General features: G+C 28.9%; 1 protein-coding gene across 1 annotated transcript in view; it reads left to right on the top strand.

Moving 5' to 3' along the window:
- LOC107449434 (acid-sensing ion channel 4-A-like) overlaps positions 1-15,552 on the top strand; it is an 80,226-nt gene that overhangs the window by 24,822 nt on the left and 39,852 nt on the right. The window contains exons 3-4 of the mRNA XM_071180508.2: positions 7,203-7,522; positions 11,903-12,119. Of these exons, the coding sequence (XP_071036609.1) occupies positions 7,203-7,522; positions 11,903-12,119 (537 nt within the window). The remainder of the gene's footprint in view (positions 1-7,202; positions 7,523-11,902; positions 12,120-15,552) is intronic.

Below are 15,552 nucleotides of genomic sequence, written 5' to 3'. Positions count from 1 at the left end.
TAGAATATATCTTGGTTCTCAAAATTTCTGCTACTTTAAGCAAGCGGGTTATTCAAATATCAGTTATGCAATTAAGTGGGGGCAACTGTATAAGGAAAATTTCAACTAAAATAAATAAATAAATAAATAAAAATAAACAATTATGTTTAATTGATAGTACATGCGAAAATGTTTGGAAAACTTTTGAATAAAGATCAAGCAGTAGAGAAATAGGAAGAAAAATTTAACTATATTTTCAATCTAAGAAAAGCTACAAATGTGATTTCAGTGTACTTCAGTTTACTAACCCTTATGGAAGAATAAAATTTTATGGGGCAAAAATTTACAAAGATTTATTCAGACTTCAGTAATAAAGTATTTTATCAAAGGCTATCAAGCCATGCCATTTCCTTAAAAGTAATGATAGTTGACTGGAACTTTTCAAAACGTAAAGAGGCAGTTAATAAGGGTAATTACTCGCTTAGTGTAAAATTTCCAGTTTCTGCATGGAAGTACTATTTATAAACTATAATGAAATTTATTTGGTACATAAGGAGTAAAAAAGCTTTGATTTTATAAAAATTGAAAGAGGGAACTAAACTAATACGAATCAAAATTACAAGTGACTACATTTTGAATATTGTTGTTGAAATTATATTCAAAATTATGTACTTTCCAAATCAGAGAATATATAACTTAAAATGAAGATAATGATCATGGTTTAGATTAAATAAAAGAAAAAGATTGCCACTCAGCAAAATTAAATATTATAGAAAATTAAAGGATCTTAAAAGTAATTATAAACGATTTGCACAGTGATGATAAGCACTAAATCAATGTAAATTTAATAATTAAAGAGAAAGAAACTTAAACTACATATTATTTTCAATTTAATTTTTTTTTCAAGAATCATATCATATTTATTTTATTAATTAATTTTTTATTTTTGTCTTAAACTGGAATAAAATTTGTCTAACAATCTTCATCAATGAGAAAGGCGAGGAACATACAGTCATGTCTTTTAAATATAAATTGTAAAAAGATTAAAACATTCTGGAAACAAACATTGAATTGCAGGAGGATTCAAAGAAGATAGTTGAAAAGTGAACTACAAAACGAAATTCCTCCATCAAACTGTCATTCCCTTGGCCCATCCAAAAGCTGACCACATAGAGCGTAAATAATTCCCTTAACAGCAAACGGAAAAAAAGGGGGGAGGCATTCCTTTTGTCTGACCCTTGCCCATTACAGGGAGAACTTTGTTAAATATGTTCGCCCATCTGAGAGTAAAACTATTTCAAGTAAGCGCCACCAAGAGGGTTAATTTTTGAATAGATATTTAACTAGTTAACACATACTAATAAGTAAAATTTGTATTGAATTAAATACAATAACAATGAATCAAGTACAATAACAATACAATAACAAATACAATAACAAAAATCAAATTAATGTTATGTTCTATTTATTTTGCTTATTTTTAATTCAAAAAATATTGAATTGCTTATAAAATTAGCACGAAATAAAATTTTTAGGTTCCACTAATTTAGATTAAAGTGATTTAATTTTGGAAGAGGTATTAAACTAGTTAACCCATACTAATAAGTAAAATTTGTATTGAATTAAATACAATAACACTTAACATTGAGATAGAAGTATTTTATTAAACAGATTTTTAACGAAAAAGTTATTAATTTCCATTAGTTAAGTTGATGTAAAATATTTTAAAAGCTAAAAAATACGATTTTTAATAATTTTGATGATTTACAATTCTAGTTACAATTCTGGAATTTATAAAATGCATGCTAATAAGATAATTAAGTGGTTTTGAAGAGATTTCAATAAAATAATGCTGTAAATAATTAAAGAATTGACAATAAATGTATGGAAGAATTAATCTAACAAAGCAAGTTTTCTTATTTCTTTTTATCATAATAAACTGTTAGAACAAGTTTATTATTTACCATAATTATGGCCAGAATTATTTTTTCACCTGTTTGAAACAAGAGAAATATTCAATTCATATTTTAAAAAAATAAGAAATAAAAAAATAATATGCTTTTAAAAATTCATTTACCTCTAAAATGAATATTTTCTTTTGGAAATCCTTACTTTCGAACAAATATGAATCTATCTTAATTTAAATATATGACGGAAACTGATAACAGCTGAAGCGAGTTAAATGACAAAATCAAACGATATTTAAAACTAATTTTTAGTTTTAATTGTTCTATTCGCGATCGCAACGAACTATAGGGGGCGTTGTTGTATGAGACGCTTACCTGCGATTTCCATATGAACCGTCATTCAGTTACTCTGGAGACGTCGTTAATGTAGCGTGTAGCATTGCAACGTTCCTTCTTTAATGTGACTTATTAAATTTAAAAAAGAAAAATGCTTGATCTTCTTTCTTGTACAACCGAAAACAAAATGGTATCGCTTTTTATTAGAGAAGGAATATCCAAAACACATCGGAAAAATATTTGTACATTAACAGAAAAAAATATGTATATTCTTAAATGCCCGAGAAATAGTTTTACTAAATTTAATGATGTAACATGAAAGGCCCATTTAAACTTTACATTCTATAGTTTTAAGAATCATATTAGTTCAAAAATTAAAATGAACAAAAAGTATACATAAGCCTCATAATTTTATGAAATTTAATTTTGTCAAAAAATTATAAACTAAAAAACGGAAAATAAAGAATTCTTAGGATAAAAAAAACGATTTTAAGAATTATTAACATTGAAATAAAAACTTTCATATTGTTTCTTTTTTTATTATTCTTATAGTTCTTAATCAGACGTAAAAAACCATTCTGTAGAGAACCATCATCAAATGAAAAAAAAATATTTACAAGAAAATTTTTTATTGTAAAAATCATTGCACTTACCTGATTTATGATTCCCGGAGAATTCCAAAATAAGTTCCTTGTTTGAAAACTTTATTCTCAAATAATAGATACATAGTTTATACCTTCATTACTTTTAGATAACATACTACACAGCAAAATTTTATAATTGATATGAATTTGAATATGTAGCTAAAAACAGAATAGCTGAATTCTAGTTGAACTTATTCTTTCAAAATTAAAAAAAAAACTTACCAAGAAAACGATTTAAATTAATTAAGAATCAGCACAAATGGCACTATTTCAAGTAACTTGGATAATTTTTTATTGTTGTTTTCCGAATTATATGGATACAGAAATATATACTATTCTATAACGAAGAAGAATATGCTATAACTATTACAATTCTGTATGTTCTGAATTCATATTTATTCACTGGAATGACGAAAGCAATGTTGACTTCACTTTAATTCGTAATGAATTGAAGACAGAAGAAATGCATTTTACCTTAATACACACATCTGTAACAGTATCCGAAATCGGAAGTCATCAGTTGCAAGTTTGTTGATAATAGAAATTAAAAATTATTGAGGAATTTTTCTTCAAATGTTTGGTGTGTTCTGTTCCTGAAAGATTTACTAATATTCTGGAGATTTTTTTCAAGTTCTTCGGCCTTTTCCTTAGGGAAATTTTGTTTCTTATTTGCTGCTAAAAAATGGCGTCTGATTCAGTCAATGACTTTGATGGAACTAAATGAAAACGTGATAAATTAATGTCCGATATTTACAGGCTCCCGCTAGACGGCGTACTCGAGCGTTGCGATCGCGAATATCATATTAAAAATATTGGAATAAAAATCATTTTCGGGTATTTTCATAAAATGCTAAGGCTTCAAATCTGATTTTATAACATATTTTTTATAGTGTAAAGTTCATAAAAATTTTTATATTAAATAAAACCGTTTAATTTTTACATTGAAATTACGTTTAGGAATCTAAAATGTGATCGTTTGCTTGTTCATTATAATCGTTTGCTTCTTAAAACAAGATATTGAGTGTTATGGATTTTGGAAGAAATTTTAAGATTAACTTAAATTACTTAAATGTTAGAACTATTAACTTAAATGTTAGAAATTTTTTTATATATATAACTACACATAATAACTTATAAAACAACAATGTTACTCTGGAATAAGTTAAAATAACATAAAAATAAATATTCATATTTACCTTAGTCCTATGGTTTAGTTGCCCATATATAAGATGATAAAGAGCAAGTAAAGTTTTGAATCTCGGTCCGTGGAAACTTAATACCTTGATATCTAAATAATTTGACATGCATACGCACATGCATACATGTACATATATAAACTGCAAATACAAATTATTCCTGTACATACACTCATTTACACATTACGTGTAATAACAAACATACATGCACCGTATGTACATGCGTACATTGCATGCACATGCAAATATTTTTGTACATACATACATTACATGAGCATATAAACTAACACAGCATGTAGATATTACATACTAACGTACGTACATAGAACGTACAAACCGCTAATGTGTGTACATGCAAACGTACATACATATGTACATGTATTTTATATACACAGGTATGTTTATACATTATGCGTATAAACAGCGTTTAAAGATATACATTGTACGCACATACATACATTGTATACGCATACTTACATACATGCGTACTATTAGCGTACACTTATATAACGTAATACATGTATACTTATATATATAATATGCCCATATGTACATACATATATTGTCCATGCCTGCGTACATAAAATTTTGCTTTTCCCTGCGTACATACATGCGTATTGTATAAGCATAGTTATGTACGTATAATTTTCAAGTACAAACAATGTATGAGCGGGTATACATTATACATATATAAAAATATTATATTTACATTAGAGCATTGCATTTACATTCGTACCTTTATGGTATATGCACACATTCATACAAACATTATAAGAATACAAATATATCTATGTACATTCATACATGTTCTATGTATGCATATATACGTCTATATAGATATGTAAATACATGCGTTGTTTCATACGTTAGTATATTTATATGCATACGTGCATTTTATATACATAAAATATGTATGTAGCTACATGCGCACACACTGCATTTACATATAATTTGTAGTCGTAATCGTAATAATTTGTATATTTTGATTATATGTAAACACATTGCATGACCATAAGTATTCTAGATATACAAGTACATGTATATGTACATACACTACATGTGCATGCAAACATACATACATACGCAAATGCATTCTATATACCCAGCTATCTGTAGGTATCATGCCTATAAACAACGTTCTTACATATATATTGTACGTACATTGCATACGCATACGTACTATCAGCGTACATTTATGCAATGTATGTACTTTTGTGCATGAGTCATGAATGCATGTATATACGTTATACACCCATATCTGCACATCATAACATGCATTGTAAAATAGTAAATTGCATTTTTAAACGTGCGTACATTTTATGTACATAAAAATATGTATGAGTCTACATACGAACATACTGCATTCATATATGGTATACAATCATAATTGCTTGTAATCATACATTTTGATTACATGTAATCACGATTACTTGTAATCAAATTACATGTAATCATGATTACATGTAATCATATATTTTGATTACTTGTAATCATGATTACATGTAATCTTTTTTGTTGTGATTACTTGTAATCACGATTACAAGTAATCAAGATTACAAGTAATCGATTACTGTAATCAATATTGTAATCATGATTACAGCTGTAATCAAAATTTTTTGGAAATTGTAATCATGATTACAAGTAATTGATTACTGCAATCGACTATGTAATCATGATTACTGCTGTAATCAAAATTTGCAATCATGATTACAAGTAATTGATTACTGTAATTAATATTGTAATCATGATTACAGCTGTAATCAAAATTCTTGAAAATTGTAATCATGATTACAAGTAATTGATTACTGTAATCAAAAAATGTAATCGATTACATTTTTGGCCAACTCTGCTGCGGATGCATGAAGTAATTAGAGCCACTCATACAAAAAATCCTTTTAAAATTTCAATTTGCTCGCTTTGGAGGAATTTTTGAAAAATTAATTTTTCTCATAGTCTAAATTTAATTTCACATTAGGCATTATTATAAATTAAGTTTTAGACGATTCTGTTTTTATCACTCGTGCTCGTTATATTTTAGCCCAGCTTAATAAAAACCGAAATTCATTAATAGTTATAGTGCGTTCAATAATATTACTTTTTAATGATTATATCAGACTAGCATTTGTAATATCAAAGAGGAGTGACGTCACCATATTAGTTAAAAATTTATTTGAACCCATGTGTTTATTTTGTTTATACTTAAATATTTGCAACGTGCTTCCTTTACACAGGCACTGTAGTTGAAGTGGGAAAAAATTTTGTACTAAAGTGCAATATTAATGGAAAAAATTACTTGATGTGGTAAATTTTGTTATAGCCACAAGAAATATCATCATTTTTGGTACCAAAAAATACTTTATTCTGACGTGTTAAACTTCTAAAAACGTGTTTAATCTAATCTAATTACGCAAATTCACAGGTAAGGACAACGCACACACTCTTAAAAATTCTTGGAAAATGTGGTTAAATAACATTTTATTTAGTTGTTCTTTTTTAGCATTTTCTACCAAAACAGTCAAGTAACTATAAAAAATTGTACCCAAACTGCTAATTGTGAGAAAAATTGTTTAATTTTGCTTTTAGACTTTTCATTTTGCCAATTTTTATACTATATTTACTTATTTTTTCTTTTCGTCTATAAAAATAATTATTTTCCGTTCCAATTCTCTCCTTTTTTCAAAGTAAACAACAACAAAAAGTACCTAATCAGAAAATTTATGAATGAATAAACAAGGGCAAACTGTGATTGAAATTTCCTACTTCTCTAATTAACATTTAAGTTCCAATGTGTTACCAAATATATGTAAAATATTTAAAGTAATATGTTCATATATTTGTTATAAATGAACACGAAAACAACAAAGATTATATTTAACAACAACAAAAATTTCTCTGCAGTAAAACAAATTCAAACTGCATAAACAATTTCAAAAAATCCATTAAAGTTTCGTTGCTTTAGGGCAACCCTAGGTCAGACATCTTTGTAAACATTTCTCATGTACAAATTTACAATAAAAAAAATTAAAGCAAAATCTGAAGAATTTATGCATACAATTTTAAGACAATCTAAAACGGCTATTTGTAGTTACTGCTGACACTTATGAATGTTAACAATATGATCAATTTATGATCTTTTTCAGTATATCAGAAGAAACTAAGATACGTTGTATAAAGGATCCGCTTTGTTCGTGGTCGTGGTTTGAAGATGACTGTTTTTGTGAAAGGAATCCCTGTGACACACTCTACTGTTACCCTGACCAAAATAAATCGGACGAGATCTGTGCCTGTTCCATGCTTCTTTGCGATTGGAATGGTACCGCGGATGGATGCTATAAATTTAAAGCAACCGATGGTAAAATGGTGTGCCTCTGTAAAGATTCATTCTCATACGCACTTTACCACCCACCGCGAAGCAGAGGACCCTGCAACCCTAATGAAAAGGACTGCAAACCACCTTTTGGTAAGCATTTGTGAGATTTATTTAAACTGTATACAGTAGCTGGCCAAATTATTAGACGCGCTATACGATTTTATGTAAAATGTTAAGGCGTATTTAGACGATCCAATTTCTTGAACAGAGATTGATATTGCTGGAAACTTGTTTTGCTTTGAGCTTGGATCGTGTAAACAATCATCCAAGAACTTGGTCCAACTTCTTGGATAGTAGAGCATGTTCTACTTTCCATCCAAGTTTTTTCTCCCTTAACCAATCTTAGGTTTTGTGACGTCAACAAGCAGACAGCAAATTATGTCATTTTGTAGTCTGTTTTCATATATTTTAGTCCAAATAAATTGATCTATTGCGGTTTATTTGTGTTATTATGATTTTATTTGAATTTATTTAGTAATTTTAAAAATTATGTAAGTATTATTTTATAATGTTGAATAAGAAAAATGCGCATGCTCAAGTTTTTCTCTCGACGAATCAGTGACATTCAAGAACTTGGATAGTGTCGACGAATCATCCAATTTCTTAGACAGAGAAATCCCTCCAATTTCTCGGATTCAAGAACTTGGACCGTGTAGGCCTTTTATTACCAGGTTGTACTGTGCAGCTTTATTGTTTTTAAGCTGCTGAAACCGGTTTGATTTTGTTTACGTTAGTATATCAATTGGTTACCATTGTAATGCAGTACGTTAAAAATAAATATAAATAAAAGTACATAAAAATCTCCTGAATAAAAACCCATTACATGCAACCCATTACACGCGTTTCCATACAAACGCGTGCAAAACATGTAATTATTAAGAAACTACACAGCGTCTAATAATTTTTCTAATTACTATAAAATATTAATATTTTACCTGATATAATAAATATTCTATATTTATATTTGAATATTGACACGACCCACCCTATTTGTGTAGGGTTTACGTCAAGCAGAAATTGTACAATCAATAGAAATAAAAGTTACAGAAACACCCAACGGGGCAAACAGACAGTCAAAAGACCATAGTAATAAAATCAAACACAATAAAATCACAATGTAATAAAATCGAACACAAAAAAGTTAAAATTACTGAGATAACATCGTAATGGAAAAATGCAGGTAAAACCGATAAAAGAAATATTAAAAAGTTGACAGTGATAAAAACCCCCCATGAAAGCATATAATCAAGCCCTAGTAGAAAATATGAATGACAAATAATGAGTAACATAAAATCATTAAAGAAAAAACATTAAAAATGGAATAAAGTAAAACAATAAGTTAAAAGCCGATGAAATGCCTGAGACACCCAAGAAGTAGGGAGCGCAGGTTCCGAGTGTTATTGCCTGTCTCCGAGTACATCTTCCAGTGTAGAGATGATAATTTTTCTGCAGGCCAAATTGGCAAAACATTGGTGTTGATTAAAATTGGTAAAAATATTGTCACGAAGTGTCCGGAATTGGGAACAATTGAAAATTAAATGATCGATTGTCTGTTGTTCCCCACAGTAATTGCATTGAATGTTTTTATTAAAAAGTCTATTTTGATGTTCTCCGAACACTCCATGACCCGTAAAAAATTGGTTAAAATAAAAATTTGCCTGCAGTCTGTTTAGTTTTGGTTCCTTGAAGAATTTAAAAGTTTGCCTACCCTTCCCAGAACTCTGCCACTCCCGCTTCCAGCGACTCATATTCTGTGATTTGACCACGGTTTTAATTTGGGCATTGGAACTGGGGACTTCAATTGAGATGTTGCAGTCACTCGTGGCTTCTTTTGCTGCCCGATCCGCCTCCTCGTTGCCTTGAATGCCCACATGGGCTTTGACCCAATTGCAATCAATGTTGTCATGCCAAAGAAGTTTTATCTCTTCCACAAGTTTTGAAATAGGCTTTGGATTGTTTAGTGCTTGCAACGAGGACAGCGAATCGGAGTAAATGGTTGCCCTGGGATAATCCATGTCAGAAAGCCATGAAATTGCCCTTTTAATTGCCACGAGCTCTGCAACATAAACGCTAGAGTTATTGGTGAGTCTGATGGAGGCCACCTCAATAGTCTCACCATCCAGTTTCACAATCATACCAGAGCCTGTTCTATATTCCTTATCGTTAGTATTGGGGTTGGCGACCTCCATCCTCGAACCATCAGTAAAAATTTCAAGTCCCGTATTGGTTGGTAGAGACTTACCGTAGGGCACAGAACGAAATTTGGATGGGTGAAGCCTAGATGGAGGACAGTCAGGACGTGCAGTCTGTAAAACAGCCCTAATATCCGAGTCAAAGTCTTCCAGTCGCCACTGCCACCTAAGTCGTTTGACACAAATATCATTAATTACTTTAAGGTGAATAGGCTCCACCCCCGCCAGTATCTGGAGGGCCTCTGTGCTGGTAGTTGCATAAGCTTTAGTTATGAGTATTAGCGAGGACCTTTGGATGGAATTTAATTTATCATTGATCTTATTAGTATTACGATACCAGACACTGGCGGCATATAAAATAATGCGTTCTGTGGCCCGCAGGTAGATGGTTTTAAGTATTTTTGGCTTAAGTCCCCAGGTCGCCCTGGCCACCCTTTTAATAAGATTGTTAAAGTTTCCTACTCTCTCCTTGACCTGGTTAAGATGAGTATATTATAAGATTCTATATTTATATAATATATCGTCAAATTTATCCAATCGTCAAATTTACATTATAGATCATCTAATTTAACCAATTGATACACGACCGTAAGCAAGTGCAAACCGGTTTCAGTCACGTAAAAACAATAAAGCTGCATAGCATCACCTATAATTAAGATTTTACATAGAATCTTATAGTGCGTCTAATAATTTGGAAAAGGACAGTAAAACTATTAAAGAATTCAAACTAACTATTTGGAAAAAAATTACCGAAGCATTTCAAACTAACTATTTGGAAAAAAATTACCGAGAAATTTCAATTTTTATGGACGAATGAACTCATGGGGGAATAAAGACACGGAATCACATAAGCGTTGCTCAAAATAAAAACTGCATCACTTAATAACTTTTGAGTTAATGGTTGGATTTTAACGTACTAAGATGCGATCTCAATGGTTCGAGGACTGAAAACGTGATATGTTGATTAACTAATGCTGATTACATTTAAAGTAACAACATCAGACGAAAAATGTTTTTTTTTCTAAATAAATATATCTTTACTCTGACGACGTTGGATTTTTAAACTTCAAGCTATACAACAGGCCGTATTTTTCAATTTTTAATTCCCCAGAACTATTAGACCGACTCCCTTCAAACTTTAGATTTTAATATTTAATATATATTAATCATATATATTAACATATAGTGTAAAAAATTGTGCACCTTGCATTTTAATATTTTTTCGACTATTAGTAAGCATAAAGAATAAACAATTACAAAATACCCATTTTTATTTAATTTTTATCATAGAATTATATTTGGATGAACAGGTATTAGAACTTTTTTATCTGCAATTTCTTCTATTCGTTTATCGATTTATTTATTTTAATTATCATTTATATTATACCATAATAAAAACAATTTTGAATCATAAGGTGTAAATATTTTTACATTTTCTAGAACTCTGAAATTTTAGATGAAATATCCAAATTTCATTGAAATTCGGGCCAATAACGTTTGAACAACAAAAATAAAAAAACAATCGCATTTTTAAGTTTTCATTTCTCCAGAAATATTGTACTGATTCTGTTGAAGTTTTAAATTTTGTCATACATTTTCGATCGTTATTGAATTAAATAATCTAAAATTATAAAAAAGAAAATGGAAAAAATTGCGTGATTCGCTTAAATGAATGTTAACACAAAAATGCGAAGCGATATAAAGCGAAATTACATTAAAGAGCTCAAACATTCGATTGTTCCAATTTTATTACATATTTTACAGGGTGTGGCTACCACCAGTATTTTGAGAGTCAAACATTCGAATTCATTTATTAAAAGGTATGCATACTGTACTGTGAAAGATTTTGATTTTACCCGTTTTTGAGTCCAATTTTGCAATTTAGTTTATAATTTGATCAAGTTGATTAACCTCGCTGAGGTCTGCCCTTAAAACTATGAATGCATTTTAGTATGTGGAAACCTAATCATTCGAAAACAATTCAATTATTTATCGACAAGTTACAGTTTTTAATATAATTTTAAACTAAAATAATTGCTATTATTTTTAGTAATGAAATATTAAGCAATAAAATAGTCGATTTCTTAGAGGTATTTTCTTACATAAATCCACACATTTGTAAAATATATTTCGAGCATATTGGATACCTTGAATTATGCTTAACATTATTGTTATTATAAAACATATCACATCATAGTTAACATAAAGCATTATTAATATTGTTTATTAAAATTAGGTTTCCTGAATTTAATTATCATAATAAATTTAATTGATTTAGAAATGGAGTTCGGAACAGAAGATTTTAACGAAACCCTGGATCAATTGAACACAACACCGGAAATAGAATTTCTTCTAAAGAAATTGAAATTTTCAATGAGTGATGATGCCAAAGATGTAGAGCGATTTTACGTTCCTTCTACTTCCGTCCTTAATAACTATGGAATGCCATTCGACAACATGATACTATCATGCCATTACGGTCCATACGATTGCGAGTAATCACTTTTATATTTTTTTTAAATCTCTATAAACATGTTTGCTTCATATTATAGAAGTTGTGCTGTTAAAGAAGGATTTAATTGTTGGTAATGAATGCATGCTATGTATCATTTGCATGTCAGTTGAATTTTTGTGCCTTAATATTGTAGCTTAAAATAATGATGAGTGAAAATGTTACGTCGATTTTGTCTTACATTTAGAGTTACTCCCAGGTGGCGTAGCCAAATCTTTCAACAAAAAATAAGCACCTTTTAAGTACTTTTCAAGCACTCAAAAATATTTTTAAGCACTATATACATTTAAAAAAATGATAAAATAATTTTAAAAGACCTTACATGATCTTGATAAAATAACTAGTTTCTGACAAAAAACTCTTTTCTTGATTATATTAACAGTTATAAAATGGTCAAGAGATTTTTGAGTTCGATCTCAGAGGATGGAAAATGAAGCCTGAAATTGAGAATATCTTGAAGAATGCAGCAGAGTTGCACATACGAGAGCAATTATCTCACCGAACCAACCTCAGTAGACGCAATTGTGGAATCCAAAGTATTTTATCAAACATGCAAAATGATTGGCGCTTTTAAACGCTACGGACCGAATGTAAGCGAAACTGGATTGTGGTCGAATGAATTGTTAAAACGTTGATTAGAACAATGTGAAAAGCACGTTTTTGCATAATACGAGGCGAAAATAGACATTGAAAGGAAAAAAATTCTCATTTTCAAAAAGGGGAAATTAAGAACTTTTTAAAAACTCCCAATAAAAAAACACCATTAAGGGCTTTTAAAAAACGAAAATCGAAAATAAGTACCCTTAAGTACTTTTTAAAACCATGACTTACCTCTAAATTTCTTAGTTGTGATTTAGTTGTTACCGCAATATTGAAAATTTATTTACGCAAAACTACAAATGTAATTATTTTTATTGTTTTCTCAACAAATATGGAATGTGAGTTCATAACAAACTAATTGGCCATTACGACGCATACGATTACGAGTAAACTTATATACTTGTATACTCACAATAAACATGTTTGCTTTATGTTATGAAGGTCGTGTTTTTAAAAATAGATTTAATTTTCGACTATGAATGCATACCACATATCACTTGTATGTCAGTTGATTTTTTTATTCTCGTAATATTGTATCTTAAAAGAATGTTCAGGGAAAATGATCGATCGATTTCATCTTAGCTATAGAGACACTTAGATATAGTCATACATTATTATAGGTTTAGATATAGAGTCTTACATTTAGAGACACTTGTCTTTAAGTTTCTTAGTTGTGGTTTAGTTATTACTGCAATTTTTAAAAAAAAAATTATGCAAAACTACAAATGTAAATATTGAAATTTATTCATGAAAAACTGCAAATGAAATTATTTTTTATTATTTTCTCAACAAATAAGAAATATCAGTTCATAACATACTAACCGGCCATTACGATGCATACGATTACTAGTAAATTTATACTATTTTAAATCACCATAAACATGTTTGTTTAATGTTATGGCGGTCATGTTTTTAAAAATAGATTTAATTTTCGACAATGAATGCAGGCCACATATCACTTGTATATCAGTTGTTTTTTGTGTCTTAATATTGTGTCTTAAAAGAATGATAAATGAAAATGATTTGTCGATTTCCTCTTAGATATAGAGATACTTTCATAGCTGCGGTTTAGTTATTACTGCAATTTTAAAATATTATTTATGGTGAACTCTGAATGTAATTATTTTGATTATTTTCTGAACAAATATGGAATGCCATTTGATAACATATCATCTGGCCATTACGGCCAATAAATTTGTGAGTAAACACTTTTATATTACTTTAGTCTACCATAAAGTTGTACCTTTAATGTTACAGAAGAAGTTTTTTTAATATATTGAAATGTCACTTGTATGTGTGTTGATATTGTATGTCCTAATATTCCTGCTTAAAATAATAATGATAAGTGAAAATATTTTGCTGATTTCATCTTGTATTTAGAGATATCTGCCCTTAACTTTCATAGTGATGTTTCAGTTAGTGTAAAAAGTTTGAAAAATTATTTATGCAAAACTACAAATATAATCTTTTTACTCTCCTTTACAAACTTTAGTTAAAAGCACTTTTGCACTATTTGTTAAAAGCACTTCATTGCAAACAAAATCCAAACAAAAGAAAATGAAACTAATTTCTGAATCATTAGTACCCATCTATCGCAAACCGTGATACCGTATACACCATATCATACAGAAAATAAATTATGAAAAAAAGTTGGAAGAAAAACATGCACAAAAGAACAAAACATAGCAACAAACTAGCATCAAATTTAAATTATAGCAATCACGACTCAAGTTTTGAACAATTCTAGACAATTGGACCTCATATATGTGAATTTATTATGCTCCATGGTATAGTTTGTTATGTGAATTTATTAAACTGTAATTTAACCAGAATTTACTTTACATTTAAATAAATTCAATATTTTGGCCTTTAAAATTTTTAAATACACTGGATTGTTTCACAGTTAGGAATTTTTTAGGTTAAAAAATAATATAAATACATTTTGATTAAAAATTTCTACAGTTTTAAAGAGAGTTATCAAATTTCTATTTAGATGTTTCTGCTTTTGAAAAGTCTGATTGCATTTTTTTCTAGGAATATAACATTTTTTCAAAGTCACATGGGAAATAAAACCAGTAAATTTGCATCCAATTACTTTTTTTAAAAAATTGTTTTCATTGGAAAAGTCAAACTAAGGTTACTCTGTTGATTTTCGAGCGACTCGTTATGTTACATCAGGAATATCAAAGCCACTCAAAAGTCTCATAAGAGTTATATGCTATTTTAAAGTTTCAACCTTCATTCAAAATTTTTATTTACACTTTTTTTAAAAGTTTTTGTATATTATGCGATAATTTGAGGCATTAAGAATTTTTTTTTCTTTCAAGTAAAGTACTAAATTTTTGCTACTTTGCTTTATTTAGCATATTGTATAGTCAGTAAAATCAAAACTACTTTTGAAATATGCAGTTTCATAAAACTTGATAGAAAATATATCAGTAAAGTTATACTTTACTTGCAGTGCATGCTACGTTCTAATACAGTCTAATTTTTCTGGCTTTATATACAGTTTAAATACGAAATAGTCAGCACTGTAGTTAGTAACGAAGGGAAAAAATTTAAATTAAAGATAAATTTTTTCGACATTGAAATGATGGTATATTTTATTTGTAGCGGTCAGAAAAATATTAAACAAACTATCAGAAACCTGTATCGAGTGCAAAATTTATTTGGAAATTTCATAAATTGCGTGCTAAATTTATTAGGAAAAGTTGAAAATTTTGTTTTCAAGAACTACAGATATGTAAGCAAATTAGTGAAAAATGTTAAAATTTCTCATTATTGCATTGGTATGAAAAAAGCTACTAATTGGTATG

Source organism: Parasteatoda tepidariorum, chromosome 1 (genome assembly GCF_982258835.1).
Source record: "Parasteatoda tepidariorum strain Cologne lab strain chromosome 1, Ptep-v5.0, whole genome shotgun sequence".
Lineage (NCBI taxonomy): Eukaryota > Metazoa > Arthropoda > Arachnida > Araneae > Theridiidae > Parasteatoda > Parasteatoda tepidariorum.
This window is presented reverse-complemented; position numbering and strand designations above follow the sequence as displayed.